The sequence below is a fragment of the Pelodiscus sinensis genome, chromosome 4 (assembly GCF_049634645.1).
Source record: "Pelodiscus sinensis isolate JC-2024 chromosome 4, ASM4963464v1, whole genome shotgun sequence".
NCBI lineage: Eukaryota > Metazoa > Chordata > Testudines > Trionychidae > Pelodiscus > Pelodiscus sinensis.
In genome coordinates, this window is record NC_134714.1 from 84,881,707 (window position 1) to 84,898,316 (window position 16,610).

Genomic DNA, 16,610 nt, shown 5'->3' on the forward strand with positions numbered 1-16,610 from the left:
CCCGTGCAGCGCGGCTACACGGGGCACGAACTAGGTAGTTCGAACTAGGAGGGTAGTGTAGACATACCCTTACATCCCTATCCAGTGGCTCCATGCCATAGCCACCCTCACCCACTGGCTCAGTGCTGAGTCTCTGATAGCACCCAGCCTCCTCTCCCTTGTCTTTCCCCTTTCCCCGGCCACCCCTTCTCCCACACAGGCAGTGCCCAGCCCCTGCTCATCAGGTGAAGGCAAGTGGCACGAATGCAGCCGAAGAGGCTTAGGAGGAGCAGAGAGTGGCCATGCAGCCAGCAGCTGGAGAGAAGTGGTGGTTTCCCCTTCAAAGCGCCACTTCTCTTCAGCCAGCAGCATGGTCACCCATTACTCTTCCAGCCTGCACTTCCCACTTGTTGCCCTAAGGGTGTGGGTGAGCATCTCTCTGCTCTGCTGCGTTGCCAACTCTCCTGGACAGTCTGGGAGAGTTAGCAACCTTCTGTCCCCCAGAGCTTCTGTCTCCGTCTCTCACCCCATGGAGTGGCCATTCCCCTTATGCAGGGGTTGTGTGTGTGTGTGTACCAGTGCTGGGCTGCGTAGGGTACCAGTACTGGTAGGAACAGCTCTGCCCACAAAGCCAGACCCTGCCCAGACTGAGGAGACCTTAGAAGCACACAGCTTTAATAAGTGGTCCCAAACAGCTGCTTGGTGGACGCCCGCAGTCAGGACTGTGCCATCAAGACTTCACCTCCCTACTTTCGTGGCACCATAGCATGGTTTCCGCCCCACTTCATCTACATTCACCACTAAGTCATGCTGCTTCCCAGATCCACCCACAACCTGTTTTCCTCATACTCCTAACAAGTGACCTTAGTGCATACAAACCCTGTTTGTCTTTTTAGCTCACTTGGCTGTTTGCTTCAATCCTGTGCATTTCCCACCCCTAAGCAATCAGAGTCAGCTAGCATCAAACTTGCCAGTGAATTCATGCCAGCCTCTAAACTCATTTCGGCTGGAAGGAATCTTCAAGTGAGTTATCTAGTCATTCCTCTAATGTTGTAGCAAGAGTGATTTCATCTTCAAACTATCTGAGGCTGGTGTCTAACCAAGTCCTGATTAGCTCCAGGGAAGGCTGCCATTCTCTTCCCATTGGGAACTTGCTCCTGCTCCAGTTTGTTCCCCCAATATTTAACCTAGATTTCTCCTACTACAGCTCAAATCCATAGGCTCATTCACACACCTAGACTAATGAGGATACATCTGTAACAGAGATGCCTGTGAGCAGTAAAGAGATATCTTCTGACCATCCGGGTAGGCAGCATCTGTCCATTACCATACACATCTTAAATAAAAAGCTTATCCTTGGTGCTCCTCCTCTCTAAACTCTCCAGTCTTCAATGAGGTGCTCCAAACTGAGCAGAGTACTCCTGCTTCAATGAGGTGCTGCCAAACAGAGCAGAATAATTTGTGGTTATTTTTACATTGGAAACTCCTATTCATTCCAAAAGGCAAATGTTGCACAGAGATGGAGTCACTATGGCTACGTCTAGACTTCAAGCCTCTGTCGAAAAAGAGCATTTAAATTACAACCAGTGCTTTCGAAAAAGTATGTTGCTTTTTCGAAATAGGGCACCCAGGCACCCTGGATACTCTCTTTCGAAAAAGCACAGTTTGCATTACATAGCTCCTTTTTTCGAAAGAGCACTTCTGAAAAAAAGGCGGTATTCCTCATAAAATTCTGCCTGAAAAAAAATGTGGAAAAACGGCTCTTGCGGAAGAAGGGGGTTTTGCGCAAAAAGGAACAGTGTAGATGGCACCTTTTTGTGCAAAAGTCTGTTGTGGAAAAAGTGACCGCTCATTAATTATGGCAATATTCCACGCTTTGCTTCATTTGCATATTTCTTATGCAAAACAGCGTAGTATAGACATAGCCCAAGATTTTCCTGAAGTGCTGGGAACCAGATGAACAACTCAAGAGTTCTACTTTCTCCTCTTCAGGTTACAGAGAAGGTAAAGACCACAAGACAACCACTAAAAGAAAAGCAGGATCATAAGACAGGATCAAGATTTCTCATTTTGAGAGAATATAGCCTGGTCTAATGAGGGAGAGCAACTGAAGGGTGGAGGTAAAGGGGTGCCCTGGTGGCAATACTACATGTTGCAGTCAGTTCCTCTGCTTTGATGATCTCCAGGTACATTGTTCACTCTTTTGGCACCAGATCTAGTTTACTCAATTGCTTCCTCGGAGAGGAAAATCTAAGCGATATGAAAGGCAACTGTGGGGGGTTAGGAAGAGTTTAGAGCCTCATAGATCAACAGCTACCCACAGTACCATTCTGCAAGACCAATAGGCCATCCCTACACGACAGAGAAGATCGAAGCTGCTGCGGTCAATCTTCCGGAGTTCGAATTAGTGGATGTAGTGAAGACACACTAATTTGAACTGAGGGGGTGCTCGGTTCTGCTCCTATGAGGAGGACTGAGCCTGCGAGGAGTAAGGCAAGTCAACAGGAGAGTGTGCTCCCATCAATTTCCTGCTGTGTGGACAGCATCAAAATTCTATTCAAGATACTTTGACTCCAGGTACGTAATTAACGTAGCTGGAGTTGTGTATTCAAATTTATCCCCTAGTATAGGCCTAGCCATAGTGTCTTGGGACATCACACGTACCAAAAAGGAGCATATTTTATTTAAGGGGCAGGGAGAACACCCAACAAACAAGAACTTTCATAACATCTCCTGTCCTCTGATAAGAGCAGATTTAAATACCTCAGCACTGCTCTCTTCACTAGCCCTATAGTATGTTGTGCTCCTTAAAGTATGCATAGACAGCAGGGTTGAGCAAGGACTGCCACTAGCAACTGGGCTAATATGTTAAATACTCAAGCTTTCAAATTCCTCCTACCAAGATTGTTACAGAACTCCATTCAGGGAAGTCAGGTCATTTTGCAATCTTCACACTGCCCGAATAGTGCAGAGAGAGTATAACCAGGCATAGAATCTGCCTCCCTCCTTTAAGTGTCTATAGAGTTCTTCAGAATAAAGGGCAAACATCCATTTAAATGAACTTCAAAACCCAGGTGTTACCATGCACCACAGATTCCTCACTATCAGAATAGATACAGAAGAATGGGACAGTCAGCTCTGAGAAGCGCACACTGTAAAAGATCTCTTATTTAGCACCACCAAAATTCTGGCTTCTTCCCTCCCACTCCATTCACCAGAACAGAGACTCTTGCCCTTGCTTTTCAGTGCCCAGCCTGACATGCAGGCAGGGTCTCTGAAGCGTTAGTACAATCCAAGGTTTTTCTGCTTGGCTTGCTGAACCAGGCTCTATCCCACAGCTGAAGAGACCAGTTTTCTATGTGCATTTGAGGTAGAGCCACCTTGGCCTTCCTTACTTCACAGTGTAACTAGAGTGCTTCCTCTCTGGAAAGACTTCCAGATCTGATCACTAGTCCAGTCCATAAGTCCAGCCACCTCCCTTTGGAAGGCAACACAGCAGAGACAAACTAGACATATTCTGTGAGTGTACAATACACATTGGAGGCTCTGTGGGCACTGGCACAGCACCCTCCAATCCGCTCAAAGCCAACACCAGACTTTGACCCAGGCCCTTCTAGTAAGGACAGAGCAAAGAGCAGACTAAAAAGACTAGAAAACAAAATAAAGATGGAAATGCATCCAGGAATGCTTAGAATTAATTGTTGTTTTTTTTTAAAATGAGAAATGTGCTATGACATCTCCCAAGCCTCCATAGGACTGCATGCTTTTATTAAAGAGCATGCAGTAATACCCACCTCTGAGCTCTAATCAGCAAGGGCCACACCAACAAGACAGACTCTGCGTTAGCAGAAACAGCACAAAAAAGTTTGAAGCACTATTGTTCAGCTGTCTGTAAATGTGGCATACACATTTATCAGTACCCACAGCACTAACATGAGTAAAGCAATACAAACTCCAGTTGCAGAGCAGGGAGGTGATTTGACTAGGCAGGCAAAGTCACACAGATCAGTGGCAGAGGCGAGATTAAACTGAAGACTACAGATATCAATGCTACCAGCTAATAAGTACGTGGAAATTTATGAATTGCCATCAGCTTGTACGCTGACTGCAGTGGCTGTTCTAAGCCTCTAGGCTAAACGGGGCAAAAAGTTAAATAGGTTCTTGGCAAATCAATCCACCCACCAGGAGAGCCTGGGACATCATGAGATCACACTTGCTCTGTAGGCAACAGAGAGTCACACTCCTGCTAGCTGGTACCATGGTGTTCTAGCTCCATTCCCAATTTTTCAGAAGTGTAGAAAACAGATCTTAATGCTTTTAGTATCTTGACAAGGAGCATGGATAAGGCATTGGTTCAGTGACAGTCTCCTAGTGGGGAGGCTACATGAAAAAAAATAAGAGAACGCTGCCATTGCGAGAGGTACCCACTCCGATACCCACTGTTGGCCTCTAAGGAACCCTCTTGGAAAGAAATAGGTAGAATTTGACATCACTTCTGACGGGGCCTACCCTAAAGAGAAGGTACCACTATGGAAGACACAAGCCATCTATAATGGGATAACATGGAGGCATGCAAACAATGGATTTAGAAAGTTTTATAGCTGATCACAATTATGAGGAACAGTAAATTTTAGAGGTAAAACAAAATAAAGGAGAGTTTGCTCCTTGTTTAAGAGACCATGCAAGGCATTCCATTCTAGTCTGCACTGGAGCTCAACTAGTTGTATGTCCTGATTTCCCAACAAATGAGGCCCCTTCCCCTGCTCAGGGCCCTAAGGAATTACTTAGAGCTGGCACTATACATAAGCAGACCATTTCTCAGGCACAGCCCCAAACCTCAAGAGACTAAAAGAAAAAAAAATACAGAACAGCATCAATTAGCATAGGCATCACAAAAAGCATTAAAGAGAACGTGCATGAAAATCAATTAGAAAGAATCAGGTTAAGTAGCCTGGGAAATATTTTGCTTCGGGGGGGGAGGGGTGTCTCATTTTTTTGCTTTTAAAAAATAAGATATCCAATTCATCTGCCCTGAAGACTATATAATGATTGGAGAACTAGAGAAACGTTGGCATCAAAAGAGTCAAGAGAGAAAACTGACCAGATGAAAGATGGAGGGAAGGATTATTTTTTTAAAGTTGTGGGGAAGAGGACGGTGGTTCTTTAACAACCTGAAGGACTAGTATTAGGAAAAGGGCATCTAGATATTTAGAATGTTCCTACGGCTTCAGTCAATGTGCAAGAACTGAAAATAAACATCCCCTAAGATTTCCAAGGAGACCAAGGTGAACCAGGAAGTCAGATTTGATGTTTCTAAGGCTAAAGGAGTTTTTAAATCCTCTGAGGTGTCCTTCAGGTTGCCTTTGGCAGGTTAGAGTGCCCCAGTGGCACTCCTAGATTACACTCTGCCTCCCAAGAGTCTGGGAGGCTCAATCCATTAGTGAAATTCATGGAGAGAAGAAGCTATTACAGCACAAAAATATGCTTAGAAGGCCAGTAACATATGTTGTCTCAGCCCACAGCTCTAGGGAGCTTGAAACTATTATACCTTTCAGTGAAACAAAGCTGACTAATCTCAGGAACAAACACAGAATTTACTGCACCTACAAAAGGATAGTCCTCATGTTGCAGAAACTTCACACACACAGTAAGACAGGCTTACATTTAGGACATTCCATTAGAACAATAACTGCTGCAACAGGACAGAGAGTAGTTAGACATCCTGCAACAGCTCCCCTATTCAAGCACATCAGCCTCCTTCCTCTCCTCTAAAGAAACTGCTAAATTCACGTTTCATGAAGACTTCCAGACAACTCATCAGACACCTTTCTTGTTCAGTTTTGTATCCTATTTCTAAGGCCTACAAAGATTTTGAGGACAGCCTTTATCTGTTTGCACAGTTCTCCCTTTATGGTGTTATGCACACGCTCCAGTCTGTAAATAGTGATAAATAATTTGCCTGTGCAGAAAGAGCCTCTTTTGTAAATACTAGAATGCTGTCCGCCCTTCTTTCTGGGATTATTCATGGCCATTATTTTTAGCAGATGACAGCTTCTGGGATTTGCCAATATACCTATTTCTCTCTGGAATGGGAAATGAGGGTAAGGCAATTCAGCCACTCTATTACAACCCCCAGCTAGAGAACCTGGCTCTTTAGCTCAAATTGTAGAGATTTTCACTTTTAGCTTTAGAAGACCTTGATTTAAACCAAGATGCCAGCCACTACTCACCACAAATGGAATTGCTCAAGCAACAATAAAATTATAATCCCGCAAAAAAAGACAAGCAGCTCATACCACACCTGCTAAGAGTAGTACAACAGAGTATTTGATTTCAAAACAAATAAGATTATGATGCCCCATCAAGGCTACGTCTAAACTGCAGGCTTCTTGCGCAAAAAGCTTTCTGCAGAAGAGATCTTCTGCAAAAACTTCTTGTGCAAGAGCGCGTCCACACTGTATGGACGGAAAGCTCTGATTGCTATTCACATAATAGCCACCAGAGCATCTGTGCTTTTTTTGATTGGATCTTTTGGCGCAAAAACCCCCTGTTGCCCATTCACACACACCTTTTTGCGCAAGAGCAGTAGTGCAAAAAGGAGTTATTCCTTGTAGGAAAAGGTATACCTACACCGCAAAAAGCCCACTGTTCTGTCGATTAACTGTAAATTTTCTTGCACAAAAATGAGCTTGTGGTGTGGACGCACTGCGGGTTTTTGCGCAAAAACCTTGTAGTGTAGACATAGCCCTAATGTCCTAATTTGCTTCATGACCATTGGTCCATGCAGTTTTGCAATCCTCTCCCAGGAAGACAGTATCATATGGTATGACAACCTTGAGTAAGGAAGTAGATTTTGGAGTCAATGTCCACCCAGAACCAGCATGCAGGATTTTAGCTGGTTCTTCCACAAGCTAAAGGGCTCCGTATCTTCACTAGAAACAACACCAAATATTACAGTGCCCAATAAGGGGATTCTGTTCACTCAGAACCAAGGTTTCAGACTTTTATGGTTTGGATACATAAACCTCTAATGGCCATTCACCTCACCAACAACCTGCCCCAGCCTTCTTTATAGTGTGGACCAAATCCACAATCCTGTGTAGTCCCTCCCAACTTAAATCCTGTCAAACCATTCACTTGTTGGCACTGCATAATGAAATTTGAAGTGGGCAATAGATCCCAGCCCTACAATATGTTTGTTCTCTCATCACTGGATAGGAAAGGATGGAAAGTCTTCACAAGAAGTAGTAGTACAGAGCTCTTAGGTAAAAGTCTCAGCAGTTACAAAGTGGGGAGAATAGCAGGCCACTCACTCACACATTTACCTTTGTCCTCAAAATGTAGCTGCAAGGAAGTAAGAGAATGCTTCAGAGACCACAATCTCTTCTGGTGAGGTAGGGATCAGGAATATAGGGGTTACCAAAACAAAAACAGACTGTTGGTCCATCTTTAAGTGATAGATTGTCAGCATAGAATGTATGATGCTTCATAGGTAAGTAATCCTTCCCTGACATATGATGTATCTAGTTGTGCAATGCACGAGAGAAAATTCCAATTTGACCCCACCCAGAGAGACAGAAGGATCCTGACTCTAGTCATTTTACTCTGAAGAGCAATTTTAAATGCTATTCCTATTACACAAAGAAAAGCATCAGAGCACTCGTAAGACGTAACTACTTCTCAGCTACATTTGAATTCCAGAGTGGGGCGGGAGAATGATACGATTTTTATGCAACTTACTACAATAGTATCTTCATGAGATTGACAATGTAATGGTTCCTAGTGAGCTTCATTGAGTCTCTAGTTCAGCTTCTATTTTGGAAGGCAGAAAACATCTGCTTAGGGTAGAGATTTATGTTTATTTTGAGGAGGGAGACTCAGGAGGAATTTAAGAGAACAAAAGTTCACCTCCCCCAACAAAAAAGGGCACAGAGCTTGGGAAGTGCAACAGGCAAAAAATAGGCAGTTGGCACAGAAAGTGGACAAACTGGTTAAAGCATTTGGCCCAGGATAGCTGCACTTGTTGCTGTTTCTGCTGAGGAGTCTGACCCCTTCTGCAGAAAGGAAGGACAAGCCATAGATGGCCTGTGCTCTCAAAGCACACACAAAACCTGGTGAACACCCAGTACACCATCATCCCATATTTGTTGATGCACTAAAGAAGAGAGGACATTGCCAGGGTTTTAAGCAGTTACCAGATAGCAAAAGCAGGTAGGTTGAGAAGAATTGATCCTCTTACTCCCCCCCCCAAATAAATATTTCTCAGCTTGAACATCACCTGATATTCACTACTCAAGCCCTAGAAAGCCCAAAATGAAAGATCAGCAGCCAGTTAAGCAAGGACAGGAGTGGTGGAAGTTTCTGCAGCACAGAATAACTTGTCACCCTTAGCTCTGGGAGATAGGAATGTATAATATGAGGAGAATGTTTGTCCCTAGCAGATAGGATATGAATGCCTAAGGGGCAGAAAAACAAATGGTCCAAATGGACTTGAGGAACGGGTAGCACGCTGAAGAGGCCAATTTGTTTTGGGAGTGGATATAGGAGTTAATTTCCATCCACACCTCCCCAGATACCCAGTGGGGGTTAGACTCAGGACTGTATAGGATCCAGGTGGTCTGCTGCTGTTGGAATACATTTATCTTAGAAGACTAGAAGCAGGTAGTTGGATACAGGAGAGGTGTCAGTACTGCAACATTGCTTCCCCGCCGTCCAGTAGGCACTGGGCAGCCTAAGGGTGCCTATCCCTTTAACAGAAGCTCAGCCAGACTCCGGGGCCTGCAGCTCCGGTTTCAGTGTGGGAAGCCAGTTTGCATGAAGTGCTCACAAAGGGGCCCTGTCCTTTTCTCTCCTCCCACCCCTTCCCTGGCTGTGAAGGAGAGAAGCCTGCTCCAAACTGAAGGAGATGGGGTCCCCATAGAGAACCCACCCTAGAGTTTGCAAGGGAGAAGCAAGGGGAGCCAGGGGCTGAGTAGGAGCGCTGGCATTCAGGGAGGTTCTGGGGAACCGCGTGCAGATGCGGATGGGCTAGCTGTGTGCCTGGGAACTGAGGCAGGGGCAGTGCCAGAGATATCCAGCCACGGGTCAGGCTGACTCAGCAGCTGGGATTGAAGAGCAGAGCAGCCGGTTTCCAAATAATGCCATGGCAAAGTTCCTATTTCACCGTGACCATTTGTCCGGATTTTATAGGGGGAGCCCCCATTATTTCAGACTTTTGTCTTATATGGCGGCTGTTTCCCCCACCCCGTGCTCATTTTTCACACACGCCCTCTTGTCCCCCTCATTGTACCCGCCTCATGGCAGCTGCTTCCCCCCCCCCCCCGGGACACCCCTGAGGCCGGACACTAACAGGGCAGCAGACAGTCAGCTCTCGCAGATGAGAGGGGGCTTCACTCCCCAGAGCACAGCACAACACAGCAGTAAGCAGAGAGCCTGCGGCGGACATACCAGCCTAGCGGAGTGGGGGAGAGCTGCCAAAAGATGTGTGGGGGGAGAGGGGGGGGGGGGTTCAGTGCAAATCTGAGCGGCGGCGCCCCCTATCTCCCTCCCCACAGCGGGAGGCTGGAAAGGGGCGCTCCTTCCTCCTTACTCCACTAGGGAACTTTTACCTTGCAGACGCCAGCTTACTTGCCAGGGGCCGCTGCCTCCCACCCAGCGGGGCCGAGCTCCCCCCACCTCCCCTCCAGCCCACGCCGACCAGGCCAGGCTAAGCCCCCAGCGCGCTGGGAGCTCCGGAACTCCCTGGGGAACAGGTCAGGACAGAGCCCTCGGCAGCGCCTTGGGTGGGCGTGCAGAGCAGGGAGACCGCACACGGGGAAGGGCACCTAAGGGACCTCAGCTCTGCCCTTCCCCACAGCAAGGGAACGAGCCCACAGGAGCCCCTCTCTCGCAGCGCAGGGAGCGCCACGCCACCCCTTGTTCCAGAGCAGTCCGGAGGCAGATTACTTTGTGTCTTACCTCTGTAGTTGCTACCCTGGAGACTTCGGCTCCAAGCCCTGACGCAAGGGAGCCCCGCTCGGCAGCGTTCCCAGGGCAGGCTGCCCTGCTTACGGAGGGGTGGGGGACTGAACTGTGGATTGGATTGTCGCACGGCCCTAGCAGCTCCCCCCTCACTTATTTCAGGCGGCAGGACACAGAGGCCCCCGCCCCGCCTCCCAGCTCTAAGACGGAGCTCCCAGCTGGGCGGACCCAAGCAGCCCCGGGTGTTCCAAAGGAGCTTCGCTGCTGGTGGCTGGAGAATTAAGGCCTGGGACGGCAGCGGGAAGGGAGTGCGGGCTTGAGCAGCGCCAGGCGGGCAGGCAGCAGGGCTCCCATTACGTTCCTCTCCTCCTAGTTCCCGGAGCTCTTGATCCAATTAGTCGGCTGTCACTGCGGTGTGAGCCAGGCCGCTGCCCGACAACAGGTGGGGCTGTGTTGTCCACACAGCGAGGAGCAGAGATAAGAGCAAAACCACGTGCCCGAAGTGGCCTGGGAGCTGTTGGCACCAGAACATGTTTAGCCATTTTTGTATAGTTTAACAGTAACTTTTAAATAGCGCTGAGTTTGCTTTTTCACTTCTTTGCTGAGTAGAAGCCTGGGGAGAGTAGGAACTGACACTGCAAAGAGCTTCTGAGAGTTTAGCTACAGCAACAGGAGTGACCCAAGTTTGACTTGGCCCAGGTACTGCTGCAGAGACCTGCCAGGACAGTTAGTGAGAGCCAAAATTTGCCTGAGTCTGGGCTAGGCACTACTCTGAAGAAGCTCATATTGCTGGAATCCCAGTGGGCCACTGGTGAGGCATCACTGGAAAGACCACCTCTCTGGAGTCTGGGTGGACCATCAGTAGGAGAAATCTGGGATAGGAGGCTCTTTCTGCATTTCTTAACACGTTTTCACGTCTGTCAGATAGGGTTGCCAACCCTACAAGATTGTCCTGAAGTCTCCAGGAATTAAAAAAAAATTTTAATTAAAGGTTATGTCATGTAATTAAACCTCCCAGAATGTGTCCACCAGAACTGGCAACCCTAATTTCAGCCAATTAGCTGACCTGTAAGGATCATTGAACCAATCTGGCTGGCTGAAGGGAGACTAAGGGAAGGTCTGGGAGACTCATCTGTTGTTGTTTCTCATACTCCCCCCTCCCCCAAAAAAGTGGAGAAGCCACTCCCCATCCATTTCCTCTTGCCATATTTTAGCTTTTGCTCTTCCTGGTGCAGGAAATCAGGAGTTTCACCATTGCCTTCTTTGGCTGTTGTTTTTGTGTCCCTCCCTGCTCTACCTAACTCATTAGGAGTCTGCAACTTTTTATCTGAAAATGCCATCTACTTTCTGAACAATTCGGTGCTTTTAAGTCCCTAAACTGGAGTTAATGTAGTGTAGCCTGAACCCTCCATGTTCAAGATTCCAAAGTTTATGTCCCTCAAGGCAATTGGCCACGATATATGACATGATTGGGAGTCCTAAGCAGGAATATTTTGCCCCCATCATATACTAATGATTAATAGGAGGCCTTCTGGAGTTATTTGGGACTCTAAGCAATTGCTTAGTCTGCTTTTGCTTACTGCTGGTTCTGAGGGCAGGTTTTATATTTTGGGAGTCAGTGAGACTTGGTGCTCCTCTTTAATTTTTCTCATTAAATTATAGGGTTCCCAATGATGTTCATTCAATAACAGTAACAAGAAAAGACTGAGGACCTTAGGGCTGAAAGGAAAGGGCAGCTCTGCCCAGCCCAGGAACCTTAGGAATCTATTTCTTGGTGCTGTTTTGTTTGCCAAGTGTTCTGATATTTGTAGATATCTGGAACTGATAGATAATTTAAAAGTTGCCTCAGGTTTCCTGGGAGCTAGAATGGTAACTCCTGCATCGTGGGGCCCTTCTGAGATGCATACTATAGAAAAGAGAGTCTAATGTCTGAAACATCTTTTTGTTCCCTTTACTCTGATAATTATGTTTTAACTTGAGTGGTCATCCTAAAACAGTCCCACAGATGGGCCCTGTTTATAATAGATCAAAAAGTACATCCTTTCCACAAAGAGTGTTTGAAAATCCTTACCCAACCTTAAGTTAGCTCCATGGGAAATAATAGGTAGCAAATGAATTTCCCTTTTCATATTTTCAGGGGGAAAAAGAGGTTTGATCAGTGTTTTTCAGCATAGTGTGATGTTCACTCATGGCTTCATTAAATTCCAACATGTTAGTTAAATTACCTACTTTACATGCATTTCCAAAGTATGAAAATGACAGAAACCTTGGGTAATTGTCATAGGAGAAGTGTATCCAGGTCACAGCGTTTGGGATGTGATCTTAGTACACCTTCCTTTTGTACAGGATGGGATTTCATTTTCTGTTTGGGGTTTCGTCTCCTGTGTCCATTTGTCCATGTTGTCTATTACTGATCATGGCATGATGCTCTATTGCTATCTTTATCTCTTCTATCTTTTTCCTTTCTTCTTGGGTAGGAGTGGCTATAAGGAGGCAGAGCCTCCTGGTACAGGAGGAGGTCGAAGAATGTGATATTCTCTATGACATGTTTTCTCCTCTTTTTGGACTACATTCTTGCTTCCATATACTGACCTAAATTGAGTTACTGTGATGTTACTTTCGCATCAAATAGCAAGACTTTGTCACAAATGAGGAGCTTTGGAACAGAGCAGGACAAGAACCACTTGACAGTCAAATCAAGAGAAGGAAGTGGAGATGGCTAGGCCACACTCTCAGAAAACCATCATCCAGCATAGCCCATCAAGCTCTCACATGGAACCCGCAAGGAAAACGCAAAAGAGGAAGACCTCGGACACCTTGGAGAAGATCTGCTGAGATTGAAGGACAACAACTGGGGTACTCCTGGAGTCAGCTAGAAGTTTTGGCTCAAGACAGAGTAAAGTAGATGACCTATGCTCCACTCGGAGTACAAGGGTTTAAGAAGAAGAAGAAGATGTTACTTTCTCTTAAAATGGCATAATCAAGTAGTCAGATAGAAGCAGGAGCTTTTGATTTCTTATAGCAGAGATCAAGGTATTGGGCAGCAAAAAGCCTATTTATACTATATATACCTTTAAGCATACCAAGCCACCAAGTCAGGAGCCACAGTTACAGTGTTTTTTTTTCTTTATCTTGGTACAACTTAATAGAAATGATCATAACCATATAAAAATTATAGGTCACTGACAAAGGATGGAAAAATAAGGATAAGATCCCATCCATCCTACAGTTAACAGGATCCCCAGACTTGGTTGCCTTCGTACTATCAGTGGGTCTTAAGAGACTAAAAATTGTAAATAAAAACAACAAAAATATTATATTCAAGTAAACCCTATCACTGGGATTCCCAATGCATCTGGTTTTCTCCATTCCTGCTTTTTAGATTGTAAGAACTCTAACGCAACTCTTTTAGTGAACAAGTTAGTCCTTAACCAGTAAAAATAATCGCAAAGGAATCTGGTGAATCTCCAGAGTGAAACTAAACCTTGTGTTAGTGTTTGATAAGAAATAATTATTTATTAATTCCATTCTAGCTAAGTGAAAAATCTAAAGGTTGCTATGTGTGTACTCCTCTGGGCAATGAATTTAACGTAAATGAGGTGAATAGGATAGTGTGAGTGTTCGCATCTTTGCTGGAGACAATTTTTCTGCAAGTCTGAGGTAACAGAACCACAGTTTACTACAAATCTGTTGAAGTCAACAGAAGTTTTTCCAACTATTTCAATTGGGTTTTTATCAGGCCTTTTTTTCAGTGGAAAAGATTGAAAATGTACACTTTAAAAATTCTGTGGAAAGCAGGACAGATTAATACTTCAGTAATGTAAACTATAATTTTCTGCTTGCTATTTAATGAGATATTTGAATCTCATGGAACCTCTATCCTCCTTTTGATCTCTCTGCATCTATTGAAGCTGTTGACTAAACTCATCTTGCCTGCCATGAACAAGAGGAGAATTTTCCTATAGTTTCCTTTCCTACAAGTTTAATACTGTAGACTTTCAAGACGTCAATGTGTGTTCAGTGGGCGGATGGCTTGCAGAGAGGTGCTAGTTTGATTTAGTGCCAAATGTGTAGTAGGAGTATTTTGCAAAGACATATAATAAGACAAATTATCATGAAGTGCCTGTGTTGATATTTATATTTATACAGAAATAGATACTTGTTTCTTATGTGTCATGTCATTGTTATTTACAATTTTGTGATGTTATATTCCAGTAGACAAGCATGGTTTGTATGTGTTTTAATGTAGCATAGTGACATGGAAGACAAGCATAAGAGTTCATTGTAACATTTTTTTTTACTAAAACATGGACAAATGGATGAGTGGACTATAGCCTTTCTGTAAAGTTATCAACATATGAATAACAGGCTGATATCACACTAGATGCAATGGAATGTAATTTTAAGTGGGGGTTGTTTTGTCCTAATTTCTTGAATGTTGTTAAATGGAGCATTAACAAAGGTCCAGTGATCTGATTTTGTCATTTGATTTCAGCTGTGATTTGTACCATATCTTCTATTTTTTTAGACACATCTTAAACAGAATATGTGAATGTTGACATTTTGAATTCATATTTTGTATTATAAAATCCACTATGGACATCGTCATGCAGCTCCAGTGTCTTTGTTTGGTGCTCTAGAAATGCATACGATTGAGATTGTTTGTGGGGCCCATGTCTAACAATGTGATTAATATATTTGATGACAACCTAAGTCTTTTGGTAACCTGTTGTCTGTGACTAGACTGTTCTGATCCACAGGCAGTTCCAATAAAAGTGAGTATGGTAAAAGATCTACTCACATGTACTCCAGAAGAGAGTCAGGCTGGTTGTGTTAATTTTGTTGCTGATTCTAAGGTGCAGATAAAAATGTTACTTTCCGCTAGAATTCTTTCCACAGCAGGGAGGCTGTGGGATTTGGGCAATGTTTGCTAGTGATAAAAAATGGGGATCCTAATTCCAGGCTGTTTGTGTGTGACTTCTTTGTTCCAGCATCATGCAAGGCACTTTAGAAAATTGTCTGTTTTATATTTGTCTGTTACTCTGAAACTGCGTTTAGAAGATTTAGGATAGATATTGGTTGCTGTGCCTTTGCCTGGTGTGGTCAGAGAGAGTTGTAACTGCAAGTGTTTGAGAAGAACTAACGTTTGTAGTTTGCATTGTTGTAACACTACTGGCACAAATGATTTCTGACCAAAAAGCCAAAAGAACTGTTCCAAAACCATTTATTCTGTTACTTCCCACATTAGACTAGGAATCGTGTCTGAGAAGCTGGAGAGCTAGGGGGTGGGGAGTGCTGAGGCCTAATTTCTAGGTAAGGTTTACTGGGCTCAGTATGGTGGTGCAGAAGGTAGGACACAGCCAAGCTGGGCAGGGCTGATACAGCCCCAGGCATGTATCTGAAAGGCCTTGAGAGTTCACCACCTTTTGCTGAGCCCCTCTAGCCCTTGATGGGGACGATGCAGCTCTCTGGCCAGGAAGGCCCCAGCGGAGGCCTCGCTGCTCTGCGGAGATTCTAGGGCTACCAGGACGGAGACGACTCCCCCCTTCCCCGGCTGGATCCGGGTGTCTCCTTTCTCCCGGGAAGGGGCCGGGAACGCTGCAGCAGGAAAGCTCGCGGCGGGAGCAGCAGCAACAGGCCGCTTCCCTACTGCGGAGCCGGGACCCCGAGCGCCGCGCCCCCCGCGGCCGGGTTATGAAACAGTCGGGCCCGCCCTCGCCCTGCGCGCTGGGGGCTGGGCCAGACCGGGTAGCGGAGGCCGCGGGAACCAGGTGAGGAGCGCGACCCGCAATCCTCTCCCGCCGTGCCAGTCCGAGGGCCTTGCGGGAGACCGGCGTAGCAGCCAGCGGCTCGGAGCAGGGCGGGGTCCTGCCCAGGACTCCTGAGGTGCCGTCAGCTGCCTGCTTGCGCCCGGTGCCCTGCCCGAGTGGTTACCGCTGGGAGGCTGTAAGGGAAACTGAGGCGGGGAAGGCCTCCTTCCAGATCACACGGTGAGGCACTGGCAGAGTCAGGAATACAACCCACGAGACCTGGCTCCTGTTCCATCAGCCCCTCTCTCCGTACAGCCTCCTTCCCCTCTGGTACGTGCAGAGAGCACATGGGAAACCTCCCAGTATGCACCTGGTGAATCCTCTTCCTAGCATTGCCCTAGCATGTGCCCCACCCGTCAGCTTTAGAAATGGTCCCCTCTCCAGAGAGGGGTGCCCCCCGGGTGGCACTGCAGGAGATGGGCTCTGGCTAAAGCCGCGGGGCCTGGTTTTAAGCGTGAAAGGAATCAACCAGTAAATCTTTGAAGACCGTTTATGCCATGCTGCCAGTCTGTGGCTTGTGACAGTCCAAAGTCACTGGTGCTCCTCACATTCAGCCTCGGATATACTGTTCCTAATATACTCTGCTTGATTCACACTTCAGTTCTTTCCTAAACCAGGTCATATGACAACAATGGCAACAATGTGATGTGTGGGACAGTTAAAATGGAATTGGTGCTAACTAAGCTAGTTCCTGGATGCAGATTTAAGGGCTGGAGACAACAGGGTGTGTTGTGAGTCAGAAGTGAGGGATATCAGCAGGGCTGGGTGATCAGGATTTAGAAAAGCAATGTTCTGCAGGGGATGGGCTGAGCTGCGTGGGCCTCCAAATGGGAATAGCAAAGTGCTGGAAGTGGGCATTGG

General features: G+C 46.0%; 2 protein-coding genes across 13 annotated transcripts in view; one reads left to right on the forward strand and one right to left on the reverse strand.

The window, feature by feature from the left end:
* The window catches only part of PACSIN3 (protein kinase C and casein kinase substrate in neurons 3), a 30,683-nt gene extending 20,295 nt beyond the window's left edge, over positions 1–10,388 (reverse strand). For 3 of the 7 annotated variants that reach the window (XM_014579648.3, XM_075927661.1, XM_014579646.3), the window contains exon 1: positions 9,937–10,387. The gene's annotated coding sequence lies outside the window, so the exon portion shown is untranslated. Of the gene's footprint in view, positions 1–9,936 lie in introns of all 7 variants that reach the window. The other 4 variants (XM_075927660.1, XM_075927659.1, XM_075927662.1 and 1 more) reach the window with 2 other exon arrangements.
* The window catches only part of DDB2 (damage specific DNA binding protein 2), a 31,369-nt gene continuing 24,137 nt past the window's right edge, over positions 9,379–16,610 (forward strand). The window contains exon 1 of one of the 6 annotated variants that reach the window (XM_075927658.1): positions 9,379–9,398. Coding sequence is in view for 2 of the 6 variants with exons in the window: in XM_075927656.1 (XP_075783771.1) it covers positions 15,634–15,710 (77 nt within the window). In the remaining 4 variants the exon portion in view is untranslated. Of the gene's footprint in view, positions 9,399–9,580; positions 9,732–15,556; positions 16,020–16,610 lie in introns of those variants that run through there. The other 5 variants (XM_025190879.2, XM_075927656.1, XM_075927657.1 and 2 more) reach the window with 5 other exon arrangements.